A 14,548-nucleotide genomic window follows, 5' to 3' on the forward strand; every position below is an offset into this window, starting at 1 on the left:
TTTACAGAGAGTCTTACAACAGGTAAGACTCTTTCCTCTTATGCCAAGTAAGAGAAAATGTGTAGATGCACCAATCTAAAGATGAAAAATAAAACACATTCTTTTAGATATTTATTCCTCACTACAGTAAAAAAAAATACTTTTTCAGTCTGAGAAAAACATTTTTAACTAGTATGTAGTATTAAAATATTTTTTTTCTGCTAAGAACAACACGAGGACTTTTGATTTTACAATCACAAAGTTACTTGGCAAAGTTACACGTCACATTCAATTATAATTTGAACCTTCCAGTAGGTGGCGCTAATCCTTGGTAAAGACCGCCAAAGAAGAGGAAGACGACGAAGAAGAAACGAAATGCGTCACAATTCAAAACAGTCCTGCAAGTTAACAGTAGAGTGTGTTTATTCTATTTTAAAGAATGTCTCAAACTAATTCAGGAAAACAGAGCCAAGCATCAGAAGCTAAAAAGGCAATCTCACTACCGATCTCCAGAGTGCGGTTGATCATGAAGAGCTCCCCGGATGTCTCCAGCATCAACCAGGACGCTCTCTTTCTCACCACCAAGGCTACTGTAAGCTTTTGTTACAAGCTAAACTGAAGGTCTTAGTAGCAGAGCTGGAATATCAGCGGCTTATTGTTTTGAAGATGTTTGCTTTAGAGTTTTAATTGGAGATTTCTAATTGACTAACTCGGGCGTTGTTGTTGTTGTTGCTGCTGCTGATAAAGGAGCTGTTTGTGCAGCATCTGGCTCTGACCTCCTTTAACAACCGCTCCCAGACGGAAGCTAACACCCTGGACTACAGCGACCTGGCTAAAACCGCAGAGGAGAGCGACACTTTCCACTTCCTCACAGGTGAGAAACCTGACTCACCTGAAACTATCAACCTTCCGATGCTGATAATTAGTGTGCAAATAAGCTTGAAGGATGTTGTTGATACTTCAAAGAAAACTGCAGATATAAAATGCGTTTACGGCTTTGTGAAATATTCTACCATTGATTCATCGCAAGACATTTAAATTTGCATAAATAAGAATATGGATTATTTACATAATCTATATTTAAAGGGTTAAATGACTGTGTTTGTACATTAGTACTGAAATATATATGAAGTAACGTTGAAGTTGGACAAGCAGTGAATTTATGTCATGTAACTTTTCTTTCTTTTTTTTACTTAACAGATATTTTGCCAAAAAAGATCCTTGCTCAAGATTATCTGAAGTCTTTGGAACAAATGCAAGATGAAGACAGTGATTTCTGATAAAGAAAGAACTTATTTTCCAATGTGGACATTTTATCAGATGCACTCTGCTGTCATTGGGAGGAAAAGTGAGGTGGCACATGGACTTCATTACTTTTCAGCTTACTCACTTGATTCATGTAGATATTTTAGGGGGAAAAAAAAGGTTTGAGAATGGGAAAGCAAATACACCAAACATATTAAATGATGTCCCTCGGATCAACTTTAACTCACGTAGTTCCAGGAGGATGTAGGTGATAAATAATTGCAACCAAATAAAATGTTTTAACACTGCTCCAAAGATAAAGGCTGTTAAATGAGTTTTTTAACCCCCATCACCAAGTGTTATGCAAAGGTTTCTACAAATCTTGAACTACTTCCCAAATTGCTATGTTAAAACCTTAAACTTCAAGGTGGCATATTGGGATTTTATGCTAGACCAACAGAAAGAGGTGGATAATTGTGGAGGGCAAATATGACTTGTTTTTTAAAGGGTTTTTCAATGTAATTTGAAAAGTGTGACATTTGTTGGCATTCTGCCAACCCCCCCATGTAAATACTTTATAAAACAAACACTGACTTACAGCTGCAGATAAGACTATCAGATTTACCTTTTGTAGAAGCTGAAACATTTGCCCATTTTTTTTCTTTATAAACAGCTCAAGCTCAGTCAGATTGGGTGGAGAGCATCTTTGAACATCAATGCATCTTAAGCAGCCTCCAGGAGGTTTTCTTCAGGGGTTGCCCTGTAATTAGCTTCCGTCCATCTTCCCATCAACGCAAACCAGCTTTTCTGTGTTCTGTGGAATCAAAATGTGTGGCTCGATCCCGGCATTGGAGCTATTACTTTTAGTGGGATTCTGAGTAAAAATGTCCCGACATAAATTACTAAAAACGAGGCTGGGTGTCTCATAAGGATAGGAATTTTTTTCCAAAGTCTGTTTGACACACACACATAGCACAGTGGATTTCTGACTCCAAAACTATTTTAAACTCGCCTTCACGGGCACAAATATCGCCCTATTGGTCTCAAAGTCGGTCGTGACTTAGATACACATGCCTGCTCCCGTAAAATGTTTTCAAATTTTTGCTAGGGCTTATGGTTTTTTGTCAGGGTTCTTGAGACTGACGCTGGGTGTCTCACAAGTATAGAAACTCTGTCTCCAGCATACTGTCTGACAGAGAGAGCCAGCCCAGGTGCAGATACTTAATTACCATAGCAAGTAGCCAGAGCTGCAGGTTATTATGGTCTCTCTTTAGTCTCTGCAACTGATTAGTTTTCATTGGAGTGGGAAATATTTTGTCTTTTTGTTTTAGACACATTCCTCATTATCTGCTTTTTCATTTAGACTATTAAATCAGTTAAGTTTTTGGGTTGTTTAGGTTCATTTGACAGAACAAACACATTTTAAATGCCACAATTACTTTAAAATGTCTCAGCTCAGGTCTCCATTGCATTGTGGGAAAAGTACATATTTCCTGTGACTATTCATATTTTGCTTACGTATTATTTCTCAGAATTTTTCAGTGTGAATTAAAATCCTTAGTGTGAAAGTTGACAATTTTCTAGAAAAAAGCAATTGTCCACTGTCTTTATTTTTATTTTTATTTTTTTTTATTTTGCACCGTGAGTGAGAACCACAAGCTTATAGTCGTCAGTCTCGGACTAAACTTTGCTGGACAATATTCAGCCATTGCACTGTTTCGGTGAGCCATGTCAGCAATAGCAATATGATGATGGACCTGGCATGATCTTCGGTCATTGCACTCCAGTAGTAGACCATATCGAGCCCGTCAGACATACGCAGCTGTTTTCCTCAAAATTATTAGGCAAACTTGCTGGCTTGCATGGACGTATAATGGTTCTGTTCTGTGACTGTCATATGTTAATAGTGTTTCCCCTTACACAAGTGCAACATTAAAAATGTACAAAAGACAAAATGCTAACCAGGTTTTTCCATACATAGCATTTCAGTGCCCCCCACTACAGGCATTTTCCTTAAAATAATTGTCTTATTTATTAGACATGTTTAGTATACTGAATGGGGCAAGTTAAATTAAGACAACATGCTAGTGATGCTCCACATGCTACTTACCGCATGTAGGCTAATATTAGCATTTTGGCTAATTTTAGCTTAAACACAAATTTTAAAATACTGAAAGGTGGAAGTTCATGTTAGTCAACATGTTTGTGACTCGCCACACGGTCTTGAGTACATTGTAGCTGACTTTAGCATTGATTCTAATTTTTAGCATCAGAGCGCTGGGTTCCAACCGACGGGCACACTTTGGCAGACCCCGTTTATATTTTACTAATACTATGCAGCCTTGAAGCAGTTGGGTGATGAGTTCAGGGTCTTCCCATACAAAAGGCATTTGGCATATGTGCAAAAAAGTAACATTTTGGTCTCAACGGACCAGAACAACATCTTATTCCATAAACGGCGATTGTCACACCATGTACGGAATAAGTAAACACAACTTATGAGTGTTTCCTTTCGGCACTAGCGTGATGAAAGTTGTCCCATGTCAGCTGTGGATCTCTGTGTACATGATGCTGTTTGCTGTCTAATGTTTTCCACAAATCTGGGTAGACTGGGGTTTGGATCTTAAGATTAAACTGTACTCTCTTTACTGACTGCAGTTTGCTGCAGATTGCATTTAGTAAAGGCGGATAAATACAAATGCATGACACACTTTTCTAATTTTTGTAAAAAAAAAAAAGTATAAGAACTGACTGCAGATGAAGGATGGGTATCTCAGTTAGCTTCACACATCTGATTACTGATACTGGATGTTTCCAATATCTTTGAAAAAATGTACCTCTATTTGCAAGCAAGACCTTTGAACATCTGCCATTAGTCTAAATAATTCAATATTTCTTAAACGTCTGACACATCAGAATGCTTCCTTTTTATTTGGTAATGAATTTATTGTTTAGATTTTAGATTAAAATACATGTCAATGCTGTGCTGGGAAACCTTAATGTCTATATAAACAGACAAAAACTACAATCCCTCAAGTTTGACCAGTCTCTTATTCTGATGCAGACCTCAGTATACTAGAGTTCTACAAGGTGTTTTATACGACTGTAAAATGCCTGTACGGATCATTCGGAGTCGTAAACTGGAACGGCCACATGTGTTCAGGTCGTGGGTTTGTACTTTTTTCTGTTCTTTTGCTAACAATTTAAATTTCCTTTGTAGACATCGGAATTTATTATGCATGCACCATTTAAACTCTTGTAGCAGAGGCTCTTGGAGGATGCTTTGATTGTTATCATTGTCGAATGAGTTTGTTGAGTCGAAGGTGTATGTTGAGCAGAGTCTTCTCTAAAGTAGAAAAGCGGCTCTCCAGGTTGTTTGCCAGGAGCTCTTTTCCTTCCATCGCCTCCCTTGTGTTGGTAAGATGCTCCCTTATGCTGTCAGGAGGGGGGAAAAAAATAAAAAAATAAATAAAATGTAAAGATTAGACTTTTGTATTCCTAAGTTCATACAAATTCAAGAGAATTTCTCTTTTCTCCATTCTCCGTTTATTTTTAGCTGGAGCTTTGTTTTATCCAGTTTGTTATTTGGAAAATGCGATGAAATGACTCAGATTTTCCTTGTAAGACATGTGATGCAGAACTTCTGAGAACCTTTGTTCATTAAGGTCTAGCCTCAACATCTGGTTGTGGACCTGCTTTTGGGTCCGCGGCCAGCTGGGATGTGTTATTTGAATTGGTAGATGTTGCCTTAATAGTCCTGTATAGTCTCAGTCGTCGGATGAAGAAAGCTCAACCTGTTTCAATTGTTAGATTTCAGCAAGCAGGACGTAGAGAATGCGGGCAGATGAAAACGCATTACAAATTAGCCGGCGTCGGTCATCTAGCAAGAACCAAGCTGGGAAATGTGATTCGTGTGTGGAAAAACTTAGCATGCACTTATTGCTCTGGATTGAACAGATGTGTGCTACGAAGGAAAAAGCCAGTATTTGATGAAAATGGGATCTTTTTGCATTACGGTGATTCTGAAAACAGAAAAAATAATATATTCCATGTTTTGGTAGTATGAAGTTCATACCCAAGCCTAACTAAAATGCTTTAGCCTGGACTTCAGAGCTGCATAAAACAATTTAAGTTAAATTGAGTGGACTAGAGGATGTTACACGCTATCGCTATAGCCTGTGGACAACGTGGATAGCCTTCCTCGATTTTTCTCTGTTCTTAATTATCTTGTTTAGTTAAAAATGTTATTATAAAAATTAAGCATCTTACAATGCATCTGCAAAGCATGCATTTGTGTCTTTGCACTAGGAGATCATGCAACATTTTACTTTTACTTCCTGGTCCAGAACCGCACTACAATCTGGGAGATGTAGGCAGGGGAAAAGCTTTAGTTGCTCAACCACAAGGTGGGAGGCATCAACTAACTCACTTCATTCTTTGGTTACCTAGCAACTCACTCACTTTCAGGTCACCTAGCAACAACTTGTTGAGTAATGTGTAGCAGTTTTGAATTTTGCCACCATGCCTCATAATGCTTAAAAATAAAGAACAATGTGCTGGAGTGAAATCTGGATAAAGCAGGAAAGGTCATAGCACCACTTTGGCAGTATATTAGATATTTAAAACAAAAAAACAAACAAAAAGGCAATAATTATTGATAAAAACTGATATGAAACTCTTGTATGGTGATACATGTTTCAGCCATATAATCTAGTCCTAAGTATAGTTTTGATCTTGTTTTGCTTGTAGAATATCCACGATATATTCAAATACATGCACCAAACTTAACCCCCCCCCCCAAAAACAAATATTAAAAGTTGTATATCTCACAATCAGAAGATTTTCTGGTTCTCACCTAGTAAGAATGCCCTCCTCCTTCCCTTCTTTCCTCTTCTCCACCAGTGAGACAAAGACATTCTCCATGGTTTGCATTATCTCCGTCGCCTTCTGGTGGTCTGACAGGACGCCCTGGACCTCCTCTCTGGCTTGGTGGCTGTAGGAAACCCCTGCTTCCTCCACCCCGCTCAGGTCAGACACCGCCTGCAGTGCGGCCCTGTTCTGCAGAACAAGTAGACGGGACCTGGCGAACTCCTCCGGTTCTGCTACAGTTTCCCAGCAGACCGGAGAGGAAGGTGGCAACCAGAAGCGCTGCGTGCAATTGACTGGTTCTTTTGGGGACTCCTTAACAAAGGAGCTGTCAGCAGGGAAGTGGCTGAAGAGATGCAGCAGAGAAGATCCAGAACCCATTTCCCAATCCTCGAAGCCAGGTTCTCCTGACACTTGTTCCACGACCACTTCTGGTCCTCCGTCCTCTGGTTGGGAGCAGGCACCCAGCAGGAGGCAGCAGGAGAAGCAGAGCCAGGCCCTGCCGGCTGTCCACCAGAGCATCTCTAAACTGGATGAAAAAAACAAATCAAGCTGGTTTTAATATTTATGACATTGTTTATGATTTTGAAGAAAGACTGAATTTTATTCAGATTTTTTTCCTTTGCTTAAAAGGAAGGTTAGTTAGAATGTATTGGCAAGTTGATTCCACAAAATAAAACATGTTAGCAAACAGGAATATGAATACACAGAAAACAACCAACTAATATACAGGAATATCTCTATAAATAAAAACGAAAAGCTAATTTACTTCAACGTTTTAAGAATGTATATAGAGACTATAGAGATATATTTTGTGTTATTTTTTGAAACATTTGGTTTCTCAGAAAATGTTAATATGACATAATGATGATAATTTTGTGATTACTATTTACTAAGAACAAAAAAGACTTTACCGTTTCTCAGTGTTTAAAAGTCCTCCGGACATTTCATTGAAAATACAAGCCACAGAGTCACAGAGTCTGGAGGAAGCGGTGTAATGTTTTCACGGTCAGTGATGATTTTAGAGGTCATATCACCTGCTGATGTCGGCTCACTGTGATTTATCAAGTCCAAAGCCAGCTCAGTCCTTTTTAAGGAGGAAAAAAAAAGGGTGTGGCTAGTGAGGCGGAACTCAGTTGTTGAAAAATGTGGCTAATCAGTAATTTATGATTTCACATTTTTTGGTTGGTTTGCATCATTTGAAAGGTGATTCTTTTGTTTACTCTGGTTATTTTTGACTGATATTAAAGTTTGGTTGTTGATCTGAAACATTCAGTTGCATCAGAAAAGCAGAAACAGAAAAGCTATTTAAATTTTAACTGCACATGCTTTTCAATTCATATTTCTACATTTAAAATCCATTTCTTTTAATGATCTTGCATATCAACAGAAAAATGTTTTGGGTTTTAGTAGATGTTAAACATTTTGTTATTTAATCGATTTACTAGAATAAAAAACAATATTCTGATTCATTGAGACACCCCTGTAATACATCTGCAAAAACTCTTTCTCCATTTCTCATGTTTTATTGCTAGCTAGTCGTGTCAAAATAGTTTTCCTTTAGTAGCCTAGTGGTAGCCAGAAAAACGGTAGAGAAACTGATGAGGAAAAAAAACCCCTGTCTACTTCAAAACAACTCAAGCAAATAAAATCATATTTCAAGTACTACAAGAAGAGCTAACATTTGTCTTGATCTTAAAAGATCTTACCTCGTAGGAAACAGCAGCGTGAGTGTTTGCAGTGGCGCTCCTTTGGAGCCTGAAGCTGTTGGAAAAAATGAGTCGACTTCAGCCTCTACTATACAGTCTGAAGGGCTTTCCATTGGCTCGATTACAGCAGTCTGGAGCCAAACGCTGTGGAGGAAATGATGAAAAAACTTACCTCAAATTAGAGGCTCAGTGATTTCTTGTTTACAGCTACAAAAGTCTGTCTGGAAGAAGCGAGTGGCAAGTCATTTTTTTGATAGTCGTACTGATAATTGTTCATTTATGTCTCAGTTCTTTCTACATAAATTAGATCTTGTACCGAAGGCTAAGCTATTTTATTCTTTATCTTTTCTCTCTTTCTGACTGTTTTTCATTGGGCATGGGGGGTTCGGGGGCGAGTGATGCTCCTGGTATTTACTAGCCCGTTTTATACGAACAGTTTGGCCCAGTTTCAGAGGACGAGGAATCTGTTCACACCTACAGTGTTAGAAGGAAGTCAAACATTTTAAGACTGTAATAAGAATAAAAAAATGTCCCGAAAAAGCTGAAAAACGTCATGAAGCAATTTTACTTGAGCAGGGAATGATGTTGTCCAGTATTTTACACTCTGACATAAGCAACAAGGAATGAGATACATTTTGGCAAAAACAACTAAGATTGTTGGAAACGTTTCAGGGTAACTTAACAGGAAGCAGAAAACACTGTCTTAGGTTGAATAGGAGCAGCTTTAGACACGGCTTATCTACTTTAATCTGTCAAACCTGATATGCGCTGAATCATACAGCTTTTGTATTTCTCCTGTAGCTGAAAAAGAAACATTGTCAGTTGAAAAAAAAAAACATAACTGTACTGGGTCTTAAGCAGATAAGGATGTCAAAGGATTACATTCCTGGCTCTCTGTCTCTGTGCGTGGCAGAAAAATAGCACAGCTCCAAGCCCAAGCAAACGAAACACAAACCGCCTTAATAGTGTTTCTGTAAGTCAAACTTACCCTTTCTTATTGAGCTTTCAGAAATGTAATGTATTTCTAAACTTGTCGAGACAAAAACAATTCTCGACAATCACAAATGTTCGCTGGGTACCAGACGAACTCGGTCTGGTAAAAGGATTCATGAAGGATAAGCTTCAGTTCTTCTTCCTTGGATTTATTATTTTTTTTGCCACAGACCTTCACAAAGTTATGCACAACAATTCAGAGGAAGGAGAAGGAATTACGGTTGTCAAAACAAAAACAAAAATCTTAAAAGTGTGGTGTACTTTTATACACTTTATTTTACTGTAAATACATACAGTGAGCTTTCACAGCATGATGTTGCCACTTTCATATTTTACCTTATGGATGGTGCGTTCAGGGCTGTGTGTCTTGATACTTTTCCTTCACAGATTGACTGCGTTACATTTTGGTCTATTCTGACCAGCGCGCCTTTTTCCCACTGTGTGGCTTTTAGCAAACTTTAAATCAAACTTCTTATGGCTTTCTTCTTTGTTATTCTTCCAAAAAGGTACAGATGTGCACAGTGTGTTTCTAATAGTTGTCCTGTGATCAGATTCTATCACCTTAGATCTAGATATTTGCTCTACGGAGGTTATTATGGATTTCTCCACATCTTTTCTTTTCTTATCGGCCTTTATTTACTTATTTATGTATTTCTGAAGGCAAGGGAAGTTTGTGAAGTACCACTCATCTGTAGGGTAAAAGAAAAGGTATTAACAGCAAAAACAAATTAACAGGTTAAAAAAAACTGCAGAGAAGCTTCAGTGGTGCAGAATAAGCCTTTTGTTATGACTTGGCTCTTTTGTACTTCTATCTCTAACATTCTCTTTGTGAATGTTAAAATTACCCTCTCACGGATGGTAATTAGAAAATTCACCCGTGAAGTTATCATATTTACTATCAGAGTGAATGGAGCTGAACAGAAATGAAAAGAATAAAAAAAAACTTTAAAAAAAAACATGAGTCATTTTCCTACAACTTCACAATCGGTCACTCCTCTCCGTGTTGAAGTATCCACATAACTCAATAAAATACTTTAAACTGGCGGTCGTAATGCAATAAAAAGTGGAAAAGTTCAACAAGTCTCAGCACTTTTTTTGAGGGCCTGTAAATAAGAGTACTTTAAAAGAGGTATAAATATTTAAGGTAATTTGGTATAAAATTTAAAGTAAAGCCTCTTTTCTTTTTGGTTTATATGATCAAATATTGCTCATTCAACCATCTGGACTGTTTTATTGTTCCCATTTCTGGCCGACCTCAGCTCAACGAGTCAAGGATCAGATCCAAGAGAACACAGTAGAGCTAAACTCAACTCTCTGCTCCCGATTCCTCACTGCTGTTTGTATCAGACGACATATCCTGGTGGTTTATGGGACATTTAGTGACTGGAGCAGCTCTCTGAGGTGTTGCTGGTCTGTGAAACCTAGGCAGCTCATCACGTCCTCTGGTTCCACTCTGTCGATCGCTCCACAAGCAAAACAAAAATTGCAACATACTGCATATATGGAAGAAAATCATTGCGACAACATCATCTTACGGGAATACGATTTTTCATTAGGGACTGATCAGAGCTGGTGGGAAGATAGAAGGAGCTAAAGAAAGGGAAAAGCCATCATGAAACCTGTTGGAGGTTGCAGTGGACCTGTCCAAACTGACTGAGCTTGTATTATTTTGTAAAGAATGTGAGGAAATTCAACCTCTGGATGCTGGTAAAGAAACACCTCAACAGACACACGGCAGTGATTGCAACAAAATATAATGCACGTCACACTTTTCTCTCTTTTTTGTTGTAAAAGAAACAGAAAACTAAGGTCTGATCCACAATGCATGCCTAATAGCTGTACTTTCTCCCACCTGAGCTCTACTATTGCCATGCTAATAAGGTGATTTTCCAATTCTAGGAGTGGCAGTGGGTTTTAGTTCATTCATGCAAACGGAAACCATGCAAAAGTTTGAAAACAAACCGTGTATTATTTCTCCCTCCACTTCACAGGTTTGCGCTAACGTGTGTTGGAGAATCACACTCAGTCCCAATGAAATACATGAGTCTTTGTTGAAAAAGTCAGAATAGTTTTTCAACGCACTGTAAAGGAATCGGTAGTCCAACAGCGACATCTAGCGGCGACAACTGGAAACTGCGTCACTTGAAACGTTCAAGTCGTTCCCTTTTACTAAATAATGAAACTTTATCTTCAGGATCGGATTGATATCATATTGATATTTGTTTTTGCTTAAAAAAATAGCAAATTATGTCGAAGCATTTGTGGAAACTTTTCACACTCGTGTTTCGGGGACATTTTAGACCACATTCCTGCGTTGTGACCCGGCGACAGCTGAGAGAGGAGAGGGAAGGGAGGGGATCACCGCGGAGCTCCTCCTCCTCCTCCTCCAGCCGGCTGACGTCACCACGGCTGCAGGACCGGAGCAACTCGGCACCAAGAGCCACAGCAGCTGGGCTGCAATCCCCGCCACCTCCCTCTCCGTGCCGTGGGAAGACTCGCCGCAGCAGCCAGGAGCTTCCCGTCATTTGTCACGGCGACAGACATGGCCTCCGACGGCATGGACGAGCGCTCTCCGCTGCTGTCGGCCCCCAACTCGGAGAACGTGACCCCCACGGCTCCCCCGTACCTGCAGGACTCAAGTCCCCGAGGTAAACACAGCCTGCGGATCCTCCACTCCCCCCCTCCCCCACGGCCCTCCACACTCTCCCTAGATTTCTGCCTGCCTGCATGCATGCTGAATCATTTTCAGGGCGTATCGGGTTTGTGCGTAAATAAATCGGAGCCAGGCGCAGCGAGGCAAGGGCATCGGCTGGAAATCCGACGGCAGCTGACACAAAGGTGGAGCTTGGACTGTGAGAACTGGAGCAGTGGGTTAGAGACGAGAGGGGCCTACAATAACACCAACCGGGTTTTAGAGCAGAAATGCTTGCGTCACGACTCCCCGAGCATTGGGGGTGTTTGCAGGATGACAACAGTGGTACTAATAGGAAGAAAATGTGTGAATCCAGCTTTGAATGTCGGCGTCAGTGTTGTGTGTTTACGGGGAGAGAGTTGAGGCACTGCAGATGAAGTCAGGCCACCAGCCTTTTGTCCCAGATGTGTCCTTTTAAAAATGAGAAGAAATGAGTGAGCTACCACCTTGAAGAAAGCAGATGCTTGTTTGCTTGTCTGTACGAAAAGAAAACATGCAAATAGCAAGATAATCGGTGTCAGTATTCAACAGATAGTTTCAGTGGTCTGAGTGTTTGATACAGTAGATGGCTTGAAGATGTGAAATAGAGATGTATAGTATATTGACCAAAGAGTGGAGTCAAACCATTTTTTCCTTGTCAGACAGTGATCAGCAGATCAAATACTGAAAAGTCAGATTTTTTTAAACCCCCCTTTTCATTATGTTTATCTAGATACAAAACCCAGATTTTCTATAGATTAATGGCGCTCCGGCGTGGAGTCCTCTATCCTCTCAGTCAGGAAATGATCACTCCAATCTGTCATGATTACTAGACAATTTGTGATTGCTGATTCACCAGTCGGTCTGCCAATTCCCCCTCATTTGGCTCCGATAGATGGTGATCAGTTCAAGCACTTTAACGTCTTCAATAAATGCGTCAAAAATAAGAACTCATACTATTTTTTTTTGCCCTATAAACTCATAAGCCATCAGCAAAGATAGTTAGTTCTCTCTCCTTTGTGACAAGGATTGATAATCTAATCTAATAATTTTCAGAGATGAAGTTCTGTTAGATCAAAAATGTGCCTCAAAGCTGGACGAATCCGTGTTCGCTGGTTATCCACTAATCGCATTTCTGCACAAAATATCCCTTTAACAGTATGAATTTAATTATAACTTGCTGTAAAATGATAAGAATTTGTTAGGGACGCCGAATATATCAGCACCAACATTGCTGGTGTTAGTCATTTTTTAACGTATCGGTATTGGTCATGTATTTATGGTTGCCATGTGTTTCAGAAGGGGGTATTTTTTATTTTTTTGTCAGTGTTCAGAAACGCTACCAAACATTTTCCCGCAGACTTGCGGAACACACATAAACACCCTTTGAAGTTGGAGTATGATGAAGAACATAATTAAAGACAAAAATGGGCAACGAGAATGTCACTCAAGAACTCATTCAGTTGACTTATGCCTTATGTGATGTCATTAGGGGGTGCTTTAATGTCTAATCTTGTTATTATTTTGATTGTGATCTTGATCGATCAACAATTGACTAAAACATCCGAAAATGAGTCGCAAAAATGTGTTTTATGGGAGATAAAATATATCTGAAGTGTGTGTGAAGGATCTTAAAGAGACGTTTAGCTAGCAGCTTTAAAACTTGAGTAAAATGTGATTGCACATGTGCACATTCTCTTCCGCATTGTTGGCTTTATTTAAACCGCAACCCCCCCCTCCATCCAGATCAGAGTCTCAGTGATTGCTTTCTTCATAACAGAGAAGTCCATTTAGCGTTTGCCTGGTTTCCCTCGGCGTGAGGGTTCATGCGCTGTTGTTTTTGTGTCCTGCAACAATGCAGCTTGCTGTACAGAAACTAAATGAACGAAATCTGTGACCAGATGAATTTCAGGAGTTCGGGGAAAAAGTGCTCTAATCCTGCCAAAGTCATACTTCACCGTTGGATTAATCACACAGACTTTAAGGATCTATGAAGCGACAGTCTGTTTGTGCAAGAGTGGCTGGGTAAACTCCTAAATGAATGTTAGCTTAAATTATTATTTCTTGGCCTATTTTCTCTGTCCTCTCTGCTGCTCGGATTATCTGGTAATTCCACTCTAAAATTTGCTGGCCGATAATCAGCCAATTTGTTAGGCGGATTACTTTCGTCTAAACCGTGATGGCATTTTAAAACAAAACGACTGCGATGACCAAAAAACCAGCTGCATTTAAGGGATTGCGTGAAAAGGACAGAATTTGTTCTTTTCTCTTTGTTTTTGTGCTCAAACTGAAATCGAGTAGAGATCTGTTGCGTTTGTTTCAATTATTTTAAGAGGACGGGAGAAAGTCTACCTGTTTGAGTTTTGATAATCTGCTTGTTTTATGCACTTCATGCACTGAATGCAACAACTTAAATCACACAGACAGTCAGTTCCCATGCAGACACAATAGAGTTGGTCTAAAGTCTAGATACAAGCACTCTGCTGTTACTGGAGTTTACTGTTTAGGCTTTGGGTTTGGCTGATGAGCCTAACTGAAATGTAAAAAAAATAAATAAGACGGACCTGTTTGAGAACAGGTTTGCGTACTGTTCTCTCATTGATTGCACATGCTAATTTGTGTTTCCGTAATGGCACTCAAAAGTATCCAACCCATGACTTTCCATAAAGCACAAACAAGGGTGAGAAATAAATGCAATTTTGTTTTATGTATTTATTTATTTATTTTCATTTCTGGTTAACTTTAAGTAAATAAATAGATTATTGTTCAATTGAATTTTCTCAGTTTGTTTTTCACAATAAAATAAATCTAAGACTTCAATAAAAACATGTTTTTTTTACTGATTAACATTTTATTATTGATTTGTAGCCTTATAAATTATATTTGAACAAAACAAAGGTCACAAGGAGTCTTTAATAATCCGGGTTTAGTGAAGGATAATCCAGTCCTGATCTGACATTGTTTTAGATTTTGAAATAGAGCTGATATGAGTCAGTTCAGATGCCAAAAAAAAAAAAAAAAAAAAAAAAAATAGAAGAAAAAAAAAAAATAAAAAAAATAATAAAAAAAATTGTTACTTCTCCGC

At 39.0% G+C, this 14,548-nt stretch overlaps 3 protein-coding genes across 6 annotated transcripts in view; 2 read left to right on the forward strand and 1 right to left on the reverse strand.

Moving 5' to 3' along the window:
• The first annotated feature begins 314 nt into the window (after positions 1–314).
• chrac1 (chromatin accessibility complex subunit 1) lies at positions 315–1,540 on the forward strand. The gene is made up of 3 exons (XM_015030461.1): positions 315–571; positions 727–853; positions 1,180–1,540. The coding sequence occupies exons 1-3, from the start codon at positions 419–421 to the stop codon at positions 1,257–1,259; spliced, it is 360 nt and encodes a 119-aa protein (XP_014885947.1). The 5' UTR covers positions 315–418; the 3' UTR covers positions 1,260–1,540.
• Positions 1,541–3,962: 2,422 nt separating this feature from the next.
• Positions 3,963–7,990, reverse strand: LOC106946252 (uncharacterized). Of its 3 annotated transcripts, none has more exons than XM_015030460.1 (4): positions 7,972–7,990; positions 7,800–7,854; positions 6,080–6,619; positions 3,963–4,659 (listed from the first exon to the last, which is right to left on the reverse strand). In XM_015030460.1, the coding sequence occupies exons 3-4, from the start codon at positions 6,610–6,612 to the stop codon at positions 4,518–4,520; spliced, it is 675 nt and encodes a 224-aa protein (XP_014885946.1). In that variant the 5' UTR covers positions 6,613–6,619; positions 7,800–7,854; positions 7,972–7,990; the 3' UTR covers positions 3,963–4,517. The 3 variants fall into 3 exon arrangements, with proteins under 3 accessions (XP_014885946.1, XP_014885945.1, XP_014885944.1); XM_015030459.1 differs by lacking the exon at positions 7,972–7,990 and adding an exon at positions 7,005–7,177 and having other exon boundaries at positions 7,800–7,917; XM_015030458.1 differs by lacking the exon at positions 7,972–7,990 and having other exon boundaries at positions 7,800–7,927.
• A 3,147-nt stretch (positions 7,991–11,137) lies between these two features.
• pip4p2 (phosphatidylinositol-4,5-bisphosphate 4-phosphatase 2) overlaps positions 11,138–14,548 on the forward strand; it is a 19,869-nt gene continuing 16,458 nt past the window's right edge. The window contains exon 1 of one of the 2 annotated variants that reach the window (XM_015030463.1): positions 11,138–11,440. In XM_015030463.1, the coding sequence (XP_014885949.1) occupies positions 11,335–11,440 (106 nt within the window). In that variant the 5' untranslated portion in view covers positions 11,138–11,334. The remainder of the gene's footprint in view (positions 11,441–14,548) is intronic. The other variant, XM_015030464.1, reaches the window with a different exon arrangement.

This window comes from Poecilia latipinna, unplaced genomic scaffold, assembly GCF_001443285.1.
Source record: "Poecilia latipinna isolate Pla-1442-1.1 unplaced genomic scaffold, P_latipinna-1.0 Scaffold183, whole genome shotgun sequence".
Classification (NCBI taxonomy): domain Eukaryota; kingdom Metazoa; phylum Chordata; class Actinopteri; order Cyprinodontiformes; family Poeciliidae; genus Poecilia; species Poecilia latipinna.

What these genes read in the sequence shown, in the direction of transcription:
- chrac1 (XM_015030461.1), top strand. Translation starts at nt 419, where the DNA reads ATGTCTCAAACTAATTCAGGAAAACAGAGCCAAGCATCAGAAGCTAAA. An exon ending in TTCTCACCACCAAGGCTACT is followed by an intron (nt 572 to 726) that starts GTAAGCTTTTGT and finishes CTGCTGATAAAG; the next exon opens with GAGCTGTTTGTGCAGCATCT. An exon ending in CACTTTCCACTTCCTCACAG is followed by an intron (nt 854 to 1,179) that starts GTGAGAAACCTG and finishes TTTACTTAACAG; the next exon opens with ATATTTTGCCAAAAAAGATC.
- LOC106946252 (XM_015030458.1), bottom strand. Translation starts at nt 7,912, where the DNA reads ATGGAAAGCCCTTCAGACTGTATAGTAGAGGCTGAAGTCGACTCATTT. An exon ending in ACGCTGCTGTTTCCTACGAG is followed by an intron (nt 6,620 to 7,799) that starts GTAAGATCTTTT and finishes TTTTTCATCCAG; the next exon opens with TTTAGAGATGCTCTGGTGGA. An exon ending in GAGGAGGGCATTCTTACTAG is followed by an intron (nt 4,660 to 6,079) that starts GTGAGAACCAGA and finishes CCCTCCTGACAG; the next exon opens with CATAAGGGAGCATCTTACCA.